The 16,986-nt window shown below is 34.5% G+C and overlaps 1 protein-coding gene across 1 annotated transcript; it reads right to left on the reverse strand.

The window, feature by feature from the left end:
- Positions 1-2,661: 2,661 nt before the first annotated feature.
- On the reverse strand, positions 2,662-16,443 carry ZFAND1 (zinc finger AN1-type containing 1). The gene is given in 9 exon segments (XM_074278968.1): positions 2,662-2,919; positions 3,019-3,174; positions 4,088-4,209; positions 6,413-6,504; positions 6,597-6,607; positions 6,609-6,725; positions 8,461-8,500; positions 11,724-11,766; positions 16,312-16,443. Coding segments are annotated over 9 exon segments (807 nt in total). The 5' UTR covers positions 16,367-16,443; the 3' UTR covers positions 2,662-2,748.
- Positions 16,444-16,986: the final 543 nt, after the last annotated feature.

Below are 16,986 nucleotides of genomic sequence, written 5' to 3' on the forward strand. Positions count from 1 at the left end.
AACTGTCAACTTGGAATGAATCTGGATCGATGAAGACCCCTAGGCCTCAGTCAACTATATTTTCAAAAGCTCAATGTCTATATGAAATAATTGGATAAAAGCATAAATTTGAATGGATATTTAGAACACATTTCAAAGATCTGTGATTTCACCAGTGTGGATATTTAAACTGAGCCACTTAAACATATTTTTTTAAACATAAATAAATGCAGACTCTATTACAAGCAGTTTTGCAAGATTTTTCATAGAGAATGTTTTTGTTGTTCAATCACTTCTTCACAACCTCATTTGGAATTTTCTTTTTTTTTTTCCCTTTATTTTTAATATACATTGATTTGTGAATTATGTTAGAAGAGAAAAATCAGAGTAAAAGGAAAAACCATGGGAAAGATTAAAAAAAAAAAAAGTGAAAGTATGTGTTGATTTACATTGTGTCCTTATTTTTTTTTCTAGTTGCTAATATTTATTTAAAATCTTTGCATCAATATTCATTAGGAAGATTAGTCTGTAGTTTTCTTGCTGTTTTGGTCCTTCCAGGTTTAGGTATCAGTCCCATATTTGTATCATAGAAGGAATTTGACCATACTCCTTTTTTACCTATTTTTCAAATAATTTACATAGTATTGGAATTAATTGTTCTTTAAATATTTGGTAGAATTAATTTATGAATCCATCTAGCCCTAGATATTTTTTCTTAGGGAGTTCATTGAGTGCAATTTTTTTTCCCCTAAAAAGTGACTATTTTAAGTATTTAATTTTCTCTTCTGTGAACCTGAGCAGTTTACATTTTTGTAAATATTCATCCACTTCAGTTAGATTGTCAGATTTGCTGCCACAGAGTTGGACAAAATATCTCCTAATTTCTTTAATTTCGTTTTCACTGATGTTATTATCCCCTTTCATTTTTTTTTCTTTCCTTTTTCTGACTAAATTAACCAAAGATTTATCTATTTTATTAATTTTTTCATAAAACTTAATTTGTTAGTTCAATAATTTTCTTAGTTTCTATTTTATTAATCTCTCCTTTTCAAAATTTCTAATTTGCTATTGTTTTTAATTTGTTCTTTCTCTAACTTTTTTAGTTCCATTGATTTCTTTTTAATTTTATTTATGTGGCTATTTAGAAATATAAAATTTCCCCTGCTTTGGCTGCATCCTATAGGTTTGATATGTTGTTTGATTATTGTCATTTTCTTGGATGAAATTATGGATTGTTTCAATGATTCCTTGTTTGACCCACTCATTCTTTAAAATTAGATTATTTAATTGCCAATTGGTTTTTAGCCTATCTTTTCCTGACTCTTTGAATATAATTTTTATTGCATGATGATCTGAAAAGGAAGCATTTGCTATTTCTGCCCTTCTGAATTTGATTATGAGATTTTTTTTAATGCCCTAATATATGATCAATTTTTGTGTAGCTGCCATGTACTGCTGAGAAAAAGGTATATTCCTTTAGGTTCCTATTCCATTTTCTCCAGAGGTCTATCACATCTAGGTTTTCTAGAATCCTATTAACCTCCCTAATTTCTTTCTTGTTTATTTTGTGGTTAGAATTGTCTGATTCTGAGAAGGAACAGTTTGAGGTCCCCTATTAGAATAGTTTTCTGTCTATTTCTTCCTATAATTAGCTTAAAATCTTCTCTAGGAATCTGCTTGTTCTACCATTTGGTGCCTACACATTTAATATTGTTACCATTTCATTATTTATGGTACCCTTTATCAAGATACATTTTCTCTCCTTATTTCTTTTAATAAGATCTATTTTTACTTTTGCTTTATCTGAGATCACAATTGCTATCCCCGATTTTTTTACTTCAGCTAAAGCATAAATTCTGTTCCAGCCTTTTACCTTTACTCTCTATATGACTGTGTCAAGTGTGTTTCTTGTAAACAACATGTTGTAGGATTCTGGTTTTTTTTAATCCACTTTGCTACTTGCTTCTATTTTATGGGAGAGTTCATCCCCTTCACATTAGTATTTATGATGACCAGCTCTCTATTTCTCAACACCCTATTTTCTCCCCTGTAGACTTTTATTCTTTTTCTACTGTCCTTAGTCGTATATTTTTAAAATCTATTCCACCCACTATTTTATCTTCTATCAACCCTTCCTCTTTTCTCTTACCTTTTTCCCTAGTTTCTGCCACCCCTTTTATCCTGTCCCTCCCTTTTCTTGTTTTCTTTCTCCTCCTACTTCTTTTAGGGTTAGATAAAATTTTAAACCCAACTGAATGATTAAGTTATTCCCTTTTAAAGCCAAAACTAATTAGATCAATATTTATGATATTCCAATATCACCCCCAATATCTGGCATTCCTATTACCTTCAACCTGACCCCAAACTGCTATTGTAAGGTTCAGATGAGGTAATATATCATTAAACACTTTCCAAACTTTATTGTTTATATTTACTGTTCTTATGTCTTCTCTTTTATTACTACTTCTGGTGATGAAGTTTTAGATAAAGAATTACTATTCATTACTGAACATGATCTAGTTGCTATCTATGTGTACATATATATAGTGATGCTTAAAACTTGAATTTGCTGATACACAGTTTTCAGCCCCAAACTTACTTTCATCATAACTACAAAAATATTTTATATAAAATTCATTACATAATATATCATTATCATAGTCAAACTAAGCTTAAAGCATCTTTCTTTTAAGAGTACATAGTTTTAATATTTAATAAATTAATTTAAGAATATTGTTTTCCTAATGATCATGGGTTGTCCTCGAATGGCTACTTTAAGTAAGAATCAATATTTTCCAAAAATTGCTCTTCATTATTAAGATATTCTAAAATTATATTTCCACCATTATATAAAGGACAATCTTCCTTGGTGATATATGTGTCCAAAGATTGATCTGAAGGTAAGGCTTCTCCTGTTGCAATGTTACACAATCTTAATTTCTGTAAAAGAGACAATAAGACAACAATTAGCAATCACACTTTGAAGAAAATAATCTACTAATTTTCACAAGACAATTATTACAAATTAGTTAACACTACCTTAGCTGTTGCTTTGTTGTTCTCATTTTTAAGATTGGCTAATGAAGCTGCGAAATCTACCACCTTGCCAATACTCCATTTACAACAAAAGAACATGGGCTTGCTTTTCTCCTTGCTCCCTTTAGGTAAGAACACCTGAAAATAAATTCTTTCTGTCTGCAAAAATAAAGTTAAAAAACAATTCATAATGCATTTCCTTTGGCCAAGAGAATACTACTTTTTAAATAAGAAGAATAGTGATTTGAAGCCAAGGAAGGAAAAAAAAGAGAGACAATATAAAAGGGAAGGTATTAATTAACCTACCCAAGGACTTTTGTTAGTGATTATCAGGTTTTCAGCAGAGAAATACTGGGAATTAATGTGCCCTTCCTCTAGGCTTTTAATGACTTAGTAAAATCATTCTGAATAAAAGGTGACATCTTTCCTTCCAGAGTAAAAACCACAACAAAAAAGAAAATATGAGCTAACAACTTTCATTTCATGCAAAGGATAATAATTTATGTTAGAACTCATTGTTTATTCTAAAAAAGGTTAATAGAGGAGAAGTAGGGTTCACTTTATAGAAATTCACTTTGTAACTAGAATTACCTATACTTATACCCTGAGGAAGGGCCATAGAATATTCATGCTGAAAAGAACCTCAGAAGTCATAATATAACCCCTATTGCTTTTAGGGGGGTAAATAAAGTCTAGAGGAAGTTTCATGATGTGCCCAAATATAGAGAGTAAAACACAGATTCAAAATCTTGATTTCCAGGACACCTATATACTACTTCTTCCCTCATGTAGTAGATGAAGTCTTATGACTTCTAATCATAAAGAAATGTCTATATGTAAAAGTTAATAACTGCTATAACAAAAATCCATTTAACAAAAAAGTTCAAGACCTAGAAATAGGACCATTTACTTTAAACAACAGACAAATAAAAAGTGGTTAAATATGGACATCTCTCTTCCTTGTCCACATACGTATACTGAGTACACATGCCTAGAGCTCTAAAGTCTAGTAAGATTCTAAGATTTGATATAATGGAGTAACATACATATTTTTAAAACATTTAGGTCCAACCTGTGGCAAAGAGTTATCTCCATCAGCATGCATTTTTAATTTCATAAGTGCAACCTTTGCTGCAGTTTCACTGTTCCTTGCACCTCTGCGCCCTTTACTTACTGCAGCTCCTTTTTTAGAATCTGAAAAATAAGAAAATTTGTACCTGATGAAATTATCATATTTTCTAGTTCCACTACAAGTTCTTCACAATGAATTAAAACACTAAGAATCACCCACAAATTTAGTCTACAATATCTTTTTAGAGACTAAAGATTCTATATTTACTAAAGGCAGGTGATGCAGGTGGTGAGGCCATAACCTACCCTGAGGAAAATTTCTATTGAAACCTTCTTCATTTAGCCCAGGAATAACAGGAGAATTTGCATAAAGCAAAGATTTTGCATTTCTGCATATTCTTCTATAGTGGAAAGTCCAACTCTGACTTGGCTACTTTACTGCCCTTGTGCAAATTACTAATACCTTAGATTCTCATAAAATAAGAGGACTGAATGAATTCTAATGTGCCTTTTTTCATTTCAAAAAAGTATGATCCATTTTTAGAAATATGGGAAAAATAAAGAAAATATATACTTTATCATATCTGTACAGTGTACAGAGTGCTGGATCTGGAGTTAGAAAGGCCTGAGTTAAAATATAGTCTCAGAAACTCATTAGCTACGTGATCCTGACTAAGTCACTTAACTTCACTGTCTCAGTATCTTCATCTATAAAATGGATATAATAGCACTTCTCTCCCCAGATTACTCAGAAGATAAAATGAGATAATATTTGTAAAGTGGTTTGCAAACCTTAAAGCACAACATAAATACTATTATGATGAGGATTATCATTATCCTCCTCCTCCTCCTCCTCCTCCTCCTCCTCCTCCTCCTCCTCTTCCTCCTTCTCCTCCAGTATGACGCATCCATACTTTTCACCTATTCCATTTGTGATTAATGGATTCTGGAAGGCATCTGGTTAGAGTCAGAGTTGTATGGTCTTCAGAATGGCATCCCAAACTGAGATGACAGGATTATATGTTTAGAATTGGGAAGAATCTCAAAGGTTATCCTGTCTAACTCTTTCATTTTAGAGATGAGGAAATAAAAGGTCCTGGAAGCTAAATGATTTATCCAAGATCACAAAGAACCTAAAGAACAGAGTTGGGATTTGAAGCCTGGTTTTCTGATTCTAAATCCAGTCTCTTCTCACAATACTATTTTTAGCCCCATGTAACAGAAATTGAGAGCTAAAAGTAATTTCAGCAGCCATCTAAAACACTGAGGTCCCTCCAATTCTCAAATTCCATGACTCTGGAATTTCAACCAAATTAAGCAGTTCATAACAGATAACATGAAAAGGATAATCCATGCAATTTTGAATTAGAAGTCCCACTTTTAAGAACTATTGGTTCTTTAACCAATAAATCAACAAGCATTAAACATTCTATAAGTGCCAGGATGTTACCAGATGATGGGAATAAAAAGAAGAAAGTTTTTAACAGGAACCTCCCATTAGAGAAAGAGTCAAGTACATATATAAGTATAAATAAAACAGATACAAGGGGAACAGATACAGGGGAAAGGCATTAGCAATTAGGATGACCAGGAAAGGGTTCAAAAAGAAGTTGGCATTTGAGCCAAATCTTTCATATACACTTCTTTCTCTCTTATAACACAGCTATTACCATGGTATAAGCCCTTGTCACTCATATCTGGACTATTGCAATAGCAGGCTGGTTGGTCTCCCTGCCTCTAGTCGCTCTCCACTCTAGTTCATTTAGCTGCCAAAGGTGTCTTAATAAAATATAAGTGTTCAGCCCATATTCAATAAACTCTAGTGGCTCTTTAATACCTATAAGATCAGCTATAAACTCCTCTGACTTTTAAGCTTTTCACAACTTAGTTCCTTCCTACTTTCTAGTCTTCTTACATCTTACTTACCATTCCCTTCCCTTCCTTTCCCACCTCTAGCCTCCTTGCTATTCCTGAACAGACACTTTCATTTCCCAATTCTCCCTCTTCACCTCTGCCTTTTGGCTTCCTTTGTTCATAACTAAGCTTAGTTCTACCTTCTGCAGCAAGCCATTCCCCCTTCTCCTGAAATCACCTTCCATTTACAATGCATATCCTGTTAATACATAAGTTGTATTTGCATACTAACTTGCACACTAAAATATCAGCATCATGACAATATAAATAAGTGTTTTTGCTTTTCTTCCAGTGCTTAACAAAAGCTTTTTGAAAATCTCTGGGGCAGATTTCCAAAGCAAGCAAGAGCTCTGAAGCCAGCAGACTATACAAAGTAAAGAAAATCAACATAATCAAATACTTTAGACCTTACCTATGATATCTTTAACAAGCTGCTGTGTGACAGCCATCCGAGCCTGAGGAACTTCCAGTTTTTCACATTCATGGTCTGACTGGTGCCGGTGTCTACACAAAACAGAAAAGCAGACACTGTTGGATTTCATAAACTTATACAGAATTGAAAAATACCTGCAATCTTTGAATGGTTCAAATATCACCTCAGGCAAAAAATTCTTCTCACAGAAGGGACATAACACCGGTACAAGCTCTTTTCCACTGCAATCCTTGTATGAACATGGGTAAGATGAATGGTCATCAGTCTTCAGTCTCTCACTTTTTATGTTCAACTAGAAATACAGAGAGGGGAAAAAATGTTCTTATAATTCACAAAGAGAGAAAATAAGATTTTATTTAAATACATTTTGAAGAGATACTTATAGCAATAGCTTTATTTTTATAAATGTCATCTTTTTGTCAGCATCATATTTATATGCTTATTTCATATTTTTTATTTTAATTCTTAGAAGACAGATCTTTTTACATCTAATAAGTTAAATCATTTTACATCTAATAAGTTAAACCCAGCAGATGTTTAATATACTTCTACTGAATTGAAGTAACCAGGAGAATGTTTTTGAAGAACCACTCCTTATATGCTTGTGTAATGAATAACTAACTAGCTTGGTACATTAAACTTTTTCAAATTCTCTTAACAAAGATTAAAATGTGTACATAATAACCAGCTATTGTGTGTGTATACACACACACACACACACACACACACACACACACACACACACAATAACCAAACTAAAGGAAATATTAGCTCCATTTTATATTAACTTCTTTTGTTTTGTGAAAAACTTACTCCCAAGGGATTCAAAGACTGTAGTCAAGTTGATATCAGTCACCAAATAAGAGATTAACTATACTGGTTTCATTCTCCTCCACTCAGATTAAACCCAGTGTCCAAATTTTTTTTTAATTACATGATTTAAAAAAACCTTAAATATCTTTGAAACATAAAAATTTAAAGACCATTACAAAACTCTACTATCTCTACTATCTTACATACTGAACTTAATACAATATCTCACATATTACACTCTCCCTTCATAAAAATACAAGGGGTGATAAGACACAAGAAACACCCCCTTACTCTCTATCCTGGCTCAAATCTAGGCATTAGCCAAGTCCAAGAAAAATTTAAGAAAACACTAATTGAAAAAAACTGGGTAAACACAGAGCTATTTTTCATCCCAACTTTTTGACCTTGGACTCTGGACTTAACATTCCTCTTTGATGGTTCTACTAACATATGTTCTGCCTTTATTACTTAAATCCTTAAGTCAGAATGAGGGTAGTTAGACATAGTAAATTGCATGAAGGAAAAGAGATCAATATGGACTGATCTAGAAGCTGCTTAGGAAACATAAGAATTCCCACAGTGAATATTTGATGTATTTAATGAAAGTGTTTTCTTTTTATTTTGTAAATGCTTTAAAATTCTAAATGAATATCATTTTTATGAAAGCTTCATGATGGCTGTAAGTGAGCTAATGCTTATATTCCATATAAAAAGCTATCCCTAAACTTTTAAGGGTCAAATTTTTATCTATATAAGTGAAGAAAGTTGTGACATATTGTTATACTTTCATTGTCTATATAATGCTACACACATTTAAATAAAAGAACATATTCATATTTTGTTGGCTATACCATTTACTTAGCATTTATGAAACTATTTTGTCTTCTTTTTTATGTTCATAGTTTGTACTAAGTCAGTCAACTTGTTCTGGACATCCTATTCTGCTTTTCTTCCTTTCTTAAAATGAACATCAGCAGAAAAATAAAATAAAGGTCAGAGAAAGCCAGTTTTTCGCATATATCTTTATCTGGCCAAATTTTATTTAGTGTTGGGGGGGGGGGGCGGGAAACAAACCTATAATTTCTAATCCCCTAATTATTTTCCAGCCTTTTCATAAAAAAAAAAAAAAAAAAGTTAACAATCATACCTTAAATAGAAATATATAAGAATGTTTTAAAATGGATTATGGGAAAGAAGTTCATACTTATCCATACCTCAGAACAGCCATGAGACTCCCTGCTTCTGTGTTCAAGACTTAAACCAAAACCAAAATAAAAGAAAATCAGAAAACAAAATTTTAACCATTTAATATCATTTTTTTTAGATATTTTGCATTTATTTTGCTCTTACCATATGTAGCAGTAGTGTCAAACTCAAAATGGAAACAGATCTCTACAAGTCCATAATGACTTTGAAAACCACATATTAACATTATTTATGCTGTGCTGAATTTTTATCTATTTTGTCAAATGTTTCTCAATTATATTTTAGTGTAGTTTGGGTCCTATTTGGGATTGTTGCAGGTGAAGGTTGATACCTTTGATGCAGTCTCAGGACTATGATGGCTATATAAACGTGTATTATATAATTTATAATAACTTTATATGTGAAATATATTCTCTATTACATAATTAACTGTCAACTTCAACTCTCCTATACTCTTTTTTTTTTTTTTTTTTTTTTGTAAAAAATTGAAAACAAAACAATGGTATCTTAAAAGTAGAGGCAGGAACTAGTCTTATGATTTCACTAGTAAATGGAATACCCTCTGACCACTGCAGGCCAGTACCTTATTTTTTTCTTTAATTTAAAACTTAATAGGCCCCCACAAAAAAAGCATTGCTTGTGTACAGCAGAACATGAGAGGATTCAAAATATAAAATACATTTCCATCTCAAGAAAGTTTATATAATAAATGCTACACATTGTGCTCAAAGCTGTCCATCTTTTCTTTCCCTTTAAGTTTCCTTTTATTCTCTGATGTGTACTTTTTACTTTATTCGTTTTTTTTTTTTTTTGCCTTCTCTACTCCCTTCCCCCCAAAAGGTTAAAGGTTAAAATTAAGGGGTAGGCACACACACACACACATATATATATACGCAAATATATACATACAATGATATATAATCGTATCATATATACATTCATATGCATCTTTTTAAGACCATATTAGGCTTGTTTATCCTTTGAAGATAGATAACATCCATTAATTCACCATTTCCTACATCATAGCAATATTCCAACCTTACAGTCCAGTTATTTTAAATAGTCTAAAACAATATTGATATGGCTGACATACAGTGAAGTTTCCCTATTTTTTTCTTTTTAAGTTTAACTTTTGCTTTGTCTGAGATCATGGTTACTACCTGGTTTTTTTAACCTAATAAATTCTACTCTTGATCTTTACTTTGTGTTCATCTCTTATTTTCTGTCCCTCCCGACTCTTCTACTTTACTTCTATCTGCTACCTTGTCCTATCACTTAATCTACTCCCCATACCCATTCCACTAAGAATCCCTCCTTTCTCCTTTCTCCTTGCCTTTTTTCCTATCTGAATGTAGAAGAATGTGTGTGTATACATATATATTTATACATACATATATACATATATATTATTCACTCTTTATCCCTTTCCTGTTAAGATATATTTCTCTCTAAATGCATGTTGTTCTCTTTAACCCAGATCTGATGTGAGTAAGGTTCCCTCTAAAAATCCTCTCTTCACTATTCTCTTACTCTTATTTTTTTCTGAATTTAGAAGACTTTTATATCTTTCTAAATATATATGTATTGTTCTCTCTTTAACACATTCTTGAAAAGAGCAAAGTCCAGAACTACCAACCTTCCTATCCCATTTCTCTCACACCTCATTTGTATAAGATACTTTTTACTTTTTTCTACATGATTTTGCTTTTTAGACTCACATCATACTCAACTCTAAATTTTTTAATACTCAATTTCTAATGAAATTTACATTTCCATGTATAAAAAGTAAATATTCTGTACTTAGTCTCAAGTCCTTCAGTTCTCCTCTCTGGCCACCACAGCTAGCAGCACAACTGGGCTTATTGGCCCTTATCAGAAGAAGTTCTCTCAGTCTTCTCCCACTCAGAAACCTGACTCTCAACACTGTCCTGGAGGTGAAAATATCTGTGGTTGAGCTCTAGACTACCTTCTAACCCAGCTGGTCCCAGGGCTGCCTCTTGCTGCTTTGATGCTAGCCTGGAAGTATACACACTTTCATTGGGCAAACCTCCATCCTGGGATTTTTTCTTAGGAGGATTTTCTTGAACCTTTTTGCCTCAACTCTTCTTTATTTTTGCTGTCTCTCCATTTGCCTTGAGGCTCTATTTTGTCTTGTTTGTGGGTGAAATCTGGAAAGCTCAGATTGTCTGATCTATTTTGACATTTTCTCCCTAATCTTTTAATTCTTGAAAACACTAAGAGATTAAATGACTTACCCAGAGACATAAAGCTAGTATATGTCAGAGACAGAATTTAAACCCAGGTCCTCCTAGTTTCAAAGTCAAGATCATGCCTCTCTTCTTAATATTTACAGCAAAAATTGACCATTATGTCACCTCTCATTTGTATGTTTTATGGTATTCTACTTTGGGGGCTTGAACTTTGTAAATATCTTCTTTTATTGGTTCCACTAGCACATACTCTTCTTTTACATTTTAATTCTTTGGTCCAAAAATCTAGACTATAGTCACAGATAGAAAACTGCATGGGGGTAAAAGAACATTCACATCATTCAATAGTGAAGAATAGTTCCCAAATATTACAAAGTTCCTAACTTTTGTCATTTCTCAAAAACCCTTAACAGACAAGTATCAAATTCAATAATTATTAAAACATTCCACAGTATGTTATTTCTATATTGATGGCTATCTAAAATTAAGGTAATTTAATTGGAAAAGAATCTCTCCACCAAATTGTTTCTTGCTTTCTAATAATCCTTTCCTGAAAAACTAAGTTCTTTCAAGGTTTTATTATACAGAATGTGATAACTTAACCAGAAAATATTTTCAAAATACTCCATTAATTCTAAAGTTTTGCTTTGTACACCAAAATATGTTCTTTATATCACTGGAGAGATTAGATAGCCCAGATTTTGTTTTGATCATAATGACAATCATCATAAACTGCCCATTTGGGGCCATCAGTTTTGTACAATGTAAGGGCTATTAATTATCATTGATTGTCTGTGTGTGACTGCAATTCACACATTTAACTGGTATTTGGACCTCAGATAGATTAGCCGTTCATATGTGGAAGACAAGGGATTCTAATGTAGTATAAGTCCATGAGTAAGTTTTATTCCAATGAATGTTATAATGAATATTAAATGATAGCCACAAGGTACAACTACCTTATTTTAAAAATGATCTCCATTTTGTCAGTAAGACATATCCTGGTGGAGATCTTGACACTAATCCTCCATTTTATATAAATTACTGCTAATAAATCTTACCAAAATATTCCTGAACAGCCATCGCACACAAATGGAAGAAAATCTAAAATTAAAAAAAAAAAAAAAAAAAAAAAAAAAAAGATATTTAACTTTGCAGAACATGGTTTTATTTTGTTATCTTATGAAAACTTTTAAAAAAGTAATATTTCTTTGCAGGCAGATCAAACTACATATAACACAATCACATGAAACTTGTGAAAAGAAGATAATGTAATTGGAACTATTAAAAATTAAGTGTCTTTTGTGCTAAGAAGAATGAATGAAAAGTCAGAAGTTCTAAGTTTTATTTCCTGATCTGCTTTTTAATTTTCTGATATGATTTTCCTGATAATTCAATAAACCACTGTGTCTCAATTATAAAAAGAAAATATTAATTATGTGGCTCTTACCTACATCACAAAGATACTTTTATGATAAACTAAGATATAAAGAGCAAAAAAAAAAAAAAAATAATAACACTTGAAAAGAAGATTAAAGCAAAAGTAGATAAGAGAATGAATACTAAAGCATGGCTTAGTACAGTAAGAATGATAATAGGAATGCTCACTATGAGTGGAGGTAAAGAATTGTTAAAGATAATAAAAAGCTTTTCAGTTTTGTTTTGAACTGCTTTAGGGAAAAGAGAACTAGTGAAGAGCCAAGACTACTGTTTGTAGGTTAGGATGATAAGAACATTAGAAACAAGAATGAACTTCTTGATTCTTATTTTGTTTCTTTTCTCTCTTTTTTCTTTGCCAAAGGGAATAGCCTTTGGATTAAAACAATCAACTTTTACAAGATTACAGGATAAAAAAAAAAAATTAAATTAAAAATTAAAAAAAAAAAAAGAAAAAATTTAGAAAATGGATTCTGCAAACTATCGGTCAGGATCCTTAACTTCTATTCCTGGCAAAATTACAGAGTCTCATCAAACATTTTATAAAGTAGCACAAAACTAAGAAACAAGAGGCCAAGAGCCTCATAGTTGGGAGTTTCTTTCTTAATTTCCTGTCCTGGTTTCCTTTAAGTTTCAGCTTCTATAGTCCTATTTCTACAAGAAGCCTTTCCCAATCATCCACTTCCTTAGGGCCTTTCTTCTGAAACAATCTTCAAATTATCCTACGTGTTTGGAGATAGTTGTTTTCATGGTTTCTTTCCCAGGAGACTGAGTGCAGGGACATTTTTTCCCTCCTCTCTGTATCCCTATTACCTAGTACAATGCTTAGAACATAGTAAGTGCTTCATAAATGCTTACTGACTTATTTCATGAATATCTGCAAGAAAAGAACAGGCACTAAATCACATTACAAAAAGGAAAATGATTGTTTTGACAGGGAACTGGTTTCTGAAGTTGGCAGTAATTTCTAAATGAACTATCAGAAAAACACAACTAATTTTCTGAAGTAAAGATGAAAACTAATGACAAATTACAAAAATTAAAATGAAAAATATGAAAAATAATACAGAAAAATACAATAAACCTCAAGTGAAAAGCTGCTAAGTGATGGCAGTAGGCAAAAAGTCTGGAAATGCAAAGAGGAACTGAAAGCATGCCTATTTCTGGCTCCGTGTTGGAAAAAAGGGGGAAAATGATATTCAGCACTGGAAAGAATAAGTCAGGAATGCTGTTTCCTCAAGAGGGAGCTAGTTTTCTGTGCTTGCAAATAGATGTAAAAAATGTGAAAAGAAGAGGTCAGCATGAAGGGAAAAGTGAAAATAATAGATGTTCCAAAGAATACAATGTAATGGGGAGTGAAAAACAGTATAAAGGTAGATCTGGAGATGAAAGTGGAGTAATAGAGAATATGGCTTGCCTTGGCTATAGGTGACTGAATCACAAGGACTAATAAAAGAGGAAAATATAAACCTTTACTTGTCATAGGACAGGGGCAGTGCCAATTGGCTGGGACTCCTATTCTCATGATATCCATGATGTTTAAGGCTGATAAACATCTGTTCTCTCCCTAAAAATTTTTTTAAAAGGACCTATAGAGATTCTGGGACTTGGGATAAGAACAAGAGATGCCTTTGGTTTACCTTGTGAGGGTGGGATCAGCCTGTAAACTAGGCAGTAGGTTATAGGACAAATAAATACAATTCATTAGGTCCAATACTGAAGCCTCACCTCCTCAGCAAGTACAGTAATAGAGAGTCCAGAGAGAAGCAGGTAAAGGACAAGAACCTTAGAGAGAACAAAGCCCCACACCTGCCTGAACTAGAAATGGTAGTGGAAAGCTGTAATAACTGCTGTGGTGGCTGAAGTTAAGTTTCTAGAGCTGCTGAGTGACGCTTTAGATTCCAAGGCAGTAGATGCCTTCTGATCCTTTCCCTCAGGAGGGCAGAGGCTGGGATAATCACTCTTACAAGTAAAACAATGGAAACTTTGATCCCACTTCAGTTTTTAATAAGAGTGGCAGTTCCTAGATAAAGCCATGCTTCTTTGCCTATTGTCAGATAATGATATGTAGTTGGGTGAATTGTTTATAGAGTTAATTCTTGGATATATGTTACACATGTTTCCTTAATGTTGAGAACTACTTCATAAACTGAGATATGAGGTGAATTTTTGTAATTCCATACAAGGTAAATGTCTATTCCAAGATTATGCAATAGACAGTTAATGAAATATTTCTCTGTCTACAATATGTAATTCCTTTAAATACTTTTCCTGTGCCTCATACATAATTAAGAGTATGGACAAATAACTCCAGATATAGTCACAAAAGGAATGTACTTCTGTACTTCATTTGAAAGAGAGGTAGAAGCTACAATTTATTTGAAAGAACCTCATTCTACAATGTGGCTAAGTGAATAGAAAAGAGATTTCTGATTAACACTTGCTCAAAAAAATCAACCAACAGAAATCAATATTCATATATCCCCTAACAAAAGGGGATACTTCAAGGAACTGCCCCATAAAGAGCACAACAAAATAAAACTCATTTAGCTAAAAGAGTTATTTTATATAAAATGAGGATGAAAGCAGAAGTAAAGTGGATTTAAATGCTGTTGTTGTCTGTAGTTGTAGGCTAATAGTTACTGTCAAATAGGGAGAAATGGTATAAAAATCCTATGCTATAATGGAAAAAACAGAAAATTCCAAATATATGAATTTATAGTCCCAGTTCTCCCACTTATATACTTAACTTTTCCAGGCTTCAGATTGCTCACCTGGAAAATGAAGGGGGTGGGCCAGATGATCTCTAAGGTCCCTTCCATTTTTAACATATTATGATTCTCTGAAGGATGTCCTAGGAAAGACAGGAAAAGGGATACTAAAAAACGGTGCTAATTTTAGATTAATAGAGTAAGGGTATAAATAGAAATGCTACTACTTGTGTGAGGGAAACCTCGCTCTCAGTACTGACAAGTGGGATTTCTTTGAAATCCAAAGGACTGTAGCTGGCAAAAATGCATATATCTTTGTAACTTTGATGCTGCCGCCCAAGTCCCATTCCTGGTTCAAATTTTTTCATTAAACTACTTCACTTAGACGTCTTCATAATGCAACGTGAAGAATTCAGCATGAGTTGGCTGCGAATCTTCCCCTGACAAGGAAATTTATACCTTAGCAGTTAGTAAATCTAGGTCACTATTTCTTCTAGACCAAAAGCAGGCTGACTATAATAGTTTGGAAGGGATAAAGCTGTATAACCCCGGGGAAGACATTATCTGCCTCAGTTTCCTCATCCATAAAAAAGGGGATAGTAGCACTTGTCAGCGTTTGTGAGGATAAACCGAAATTTTTTTTATAAGGTGTTTTTTAAAACCATCAAGTGGTAACTATAGAAACACCAGATAGTATTAAACTAAATAGACTATAAAGATGCGAGGACGTTAAGCAGATTACTTATCCTGCGCCACAGTGCCGCGATCCAATAAGATTCGCTCTATTACTTGACTCTACAAATGCCCGACTGCTCTGGAGGCACAAAAAAAGTGACTTAGAAGGCCCTAGAGATCATCTAGCTTGGGGTTCTTAACCTGGGGTATGTAAATTTTAAATTAGCTTGTGATAGAAATATTCCAATACAGTTGGTTTCCTTTGTAGTGTTGTGTATTGTTGTATGCACTCCATCACAAGTCTGAGAAGTCCATGGCTTCCCAGACTGTCAGTGTGTCTCTGACACAAGGAGGGCTCAGGACTCTGGGCCCAGACTGACTTCACAGATGTGAAGCCCAGCGCCCGGCCGGCTGTGTCCCGCTGAGGGCGTACCAGAATGCGCATTTGCAGGCCTCTGCTAGTTTTCCTACACCAGCACCACAGTCGGCTTGACTGGAGAAAAGTGGGCAACAATGTCAAGTGACCCGGTGGTCCCTTACACAGAGAAACGCCTATTGCAAGGCGAAGACCAGTTGGGACACCGTAGCAAGAAGGCTGCAGGTTGCTCCACAGCAGGAACCCCAAACATACTGGCTTAGCAGCCAAGCCACCATGAGCCGGCGGCGCGGCCCCGCCCCTCCAGCCAGGCTCCGCCCCCTCCCGGGCCCTCCCCATCCGCTCGGTTCGGCCTTTTTTGCTACTCTGACCCTTTCTTTCTCTTCCCTTCCTACCACCCCGAGACGCCGAGAGGAGGCTTACGTGGCCTCCTAAAACCCTCCGGGTCACCTTTTTGCCGGCAGTGCTCCACCTGGCAGTGCTTTCCAATGTCCAACTCGGCCATCACCCTCACGGCAGCCTGCAAAGCTGAACGGGCGGAGGGAAGAAAGAGTGGGCCGGAAGTAGTGAGGCGTGCGGTGCTTTCTGGGATTGTGGCATTTTCCGGCAGCTACCGTCTTAGGTAGAATTTAAGTGATTGTGGCTGGGGGGGTAGGGGTAGGAGGAGAAAGAAATGGAACCGGGAAGAACCTGTTTCCAGGGTTGAAAATAGAATGAGGTAGCTTCTGAATACAGGCGGTGCACATGTGCGGGACGATGTGGCGCGGCTGGAGAACGCCCCCTTCGGGCGGACTTTGACTTTGGGGGAGCATCGGTTTGCACCGGCATTTAATCTGACCTCATACCGTGAAATGACACATCCTTCCAGAACTCCTTCCTTACCGCAGACAATTGGGAGGGCGGGCCGTCACTTGCGGCACGGGGGAAAAAAGATCCAGGATCTGGTCTCAAATGCCCTTTCTTCCTTAAAAGGAACGGGCTGGACGGATTTCCGAGATCTTTCCCTGTCGGAAATCTGCCATTTGGGCCACTTCTTCTACTCTCGCTATGTGTACGTAGACTTTTCCTTCAGTAGAATTCCAAAGCTGGGAAACGGTGTGGGGTCATTTGTCAGTCGTTGCTCTC

This window comes from Sminthopsis crassicaudata, chromosome 1 (assembly GCF_048593235.1).
Source record: "Sminthopsis crassicaudata isolate SCR6 chromosome 1, ASM4859323v1, whole genome shotgun sequence".
In the NCBI taxonomy this organism is placed as follows: domain Eukaryota; kingdom Metazoa; phylum Chordata; class Mammalia; order Dasyuromorphia; family Dasyuridae; genus Sminthopsis; species Sminthopsis crassicaudata.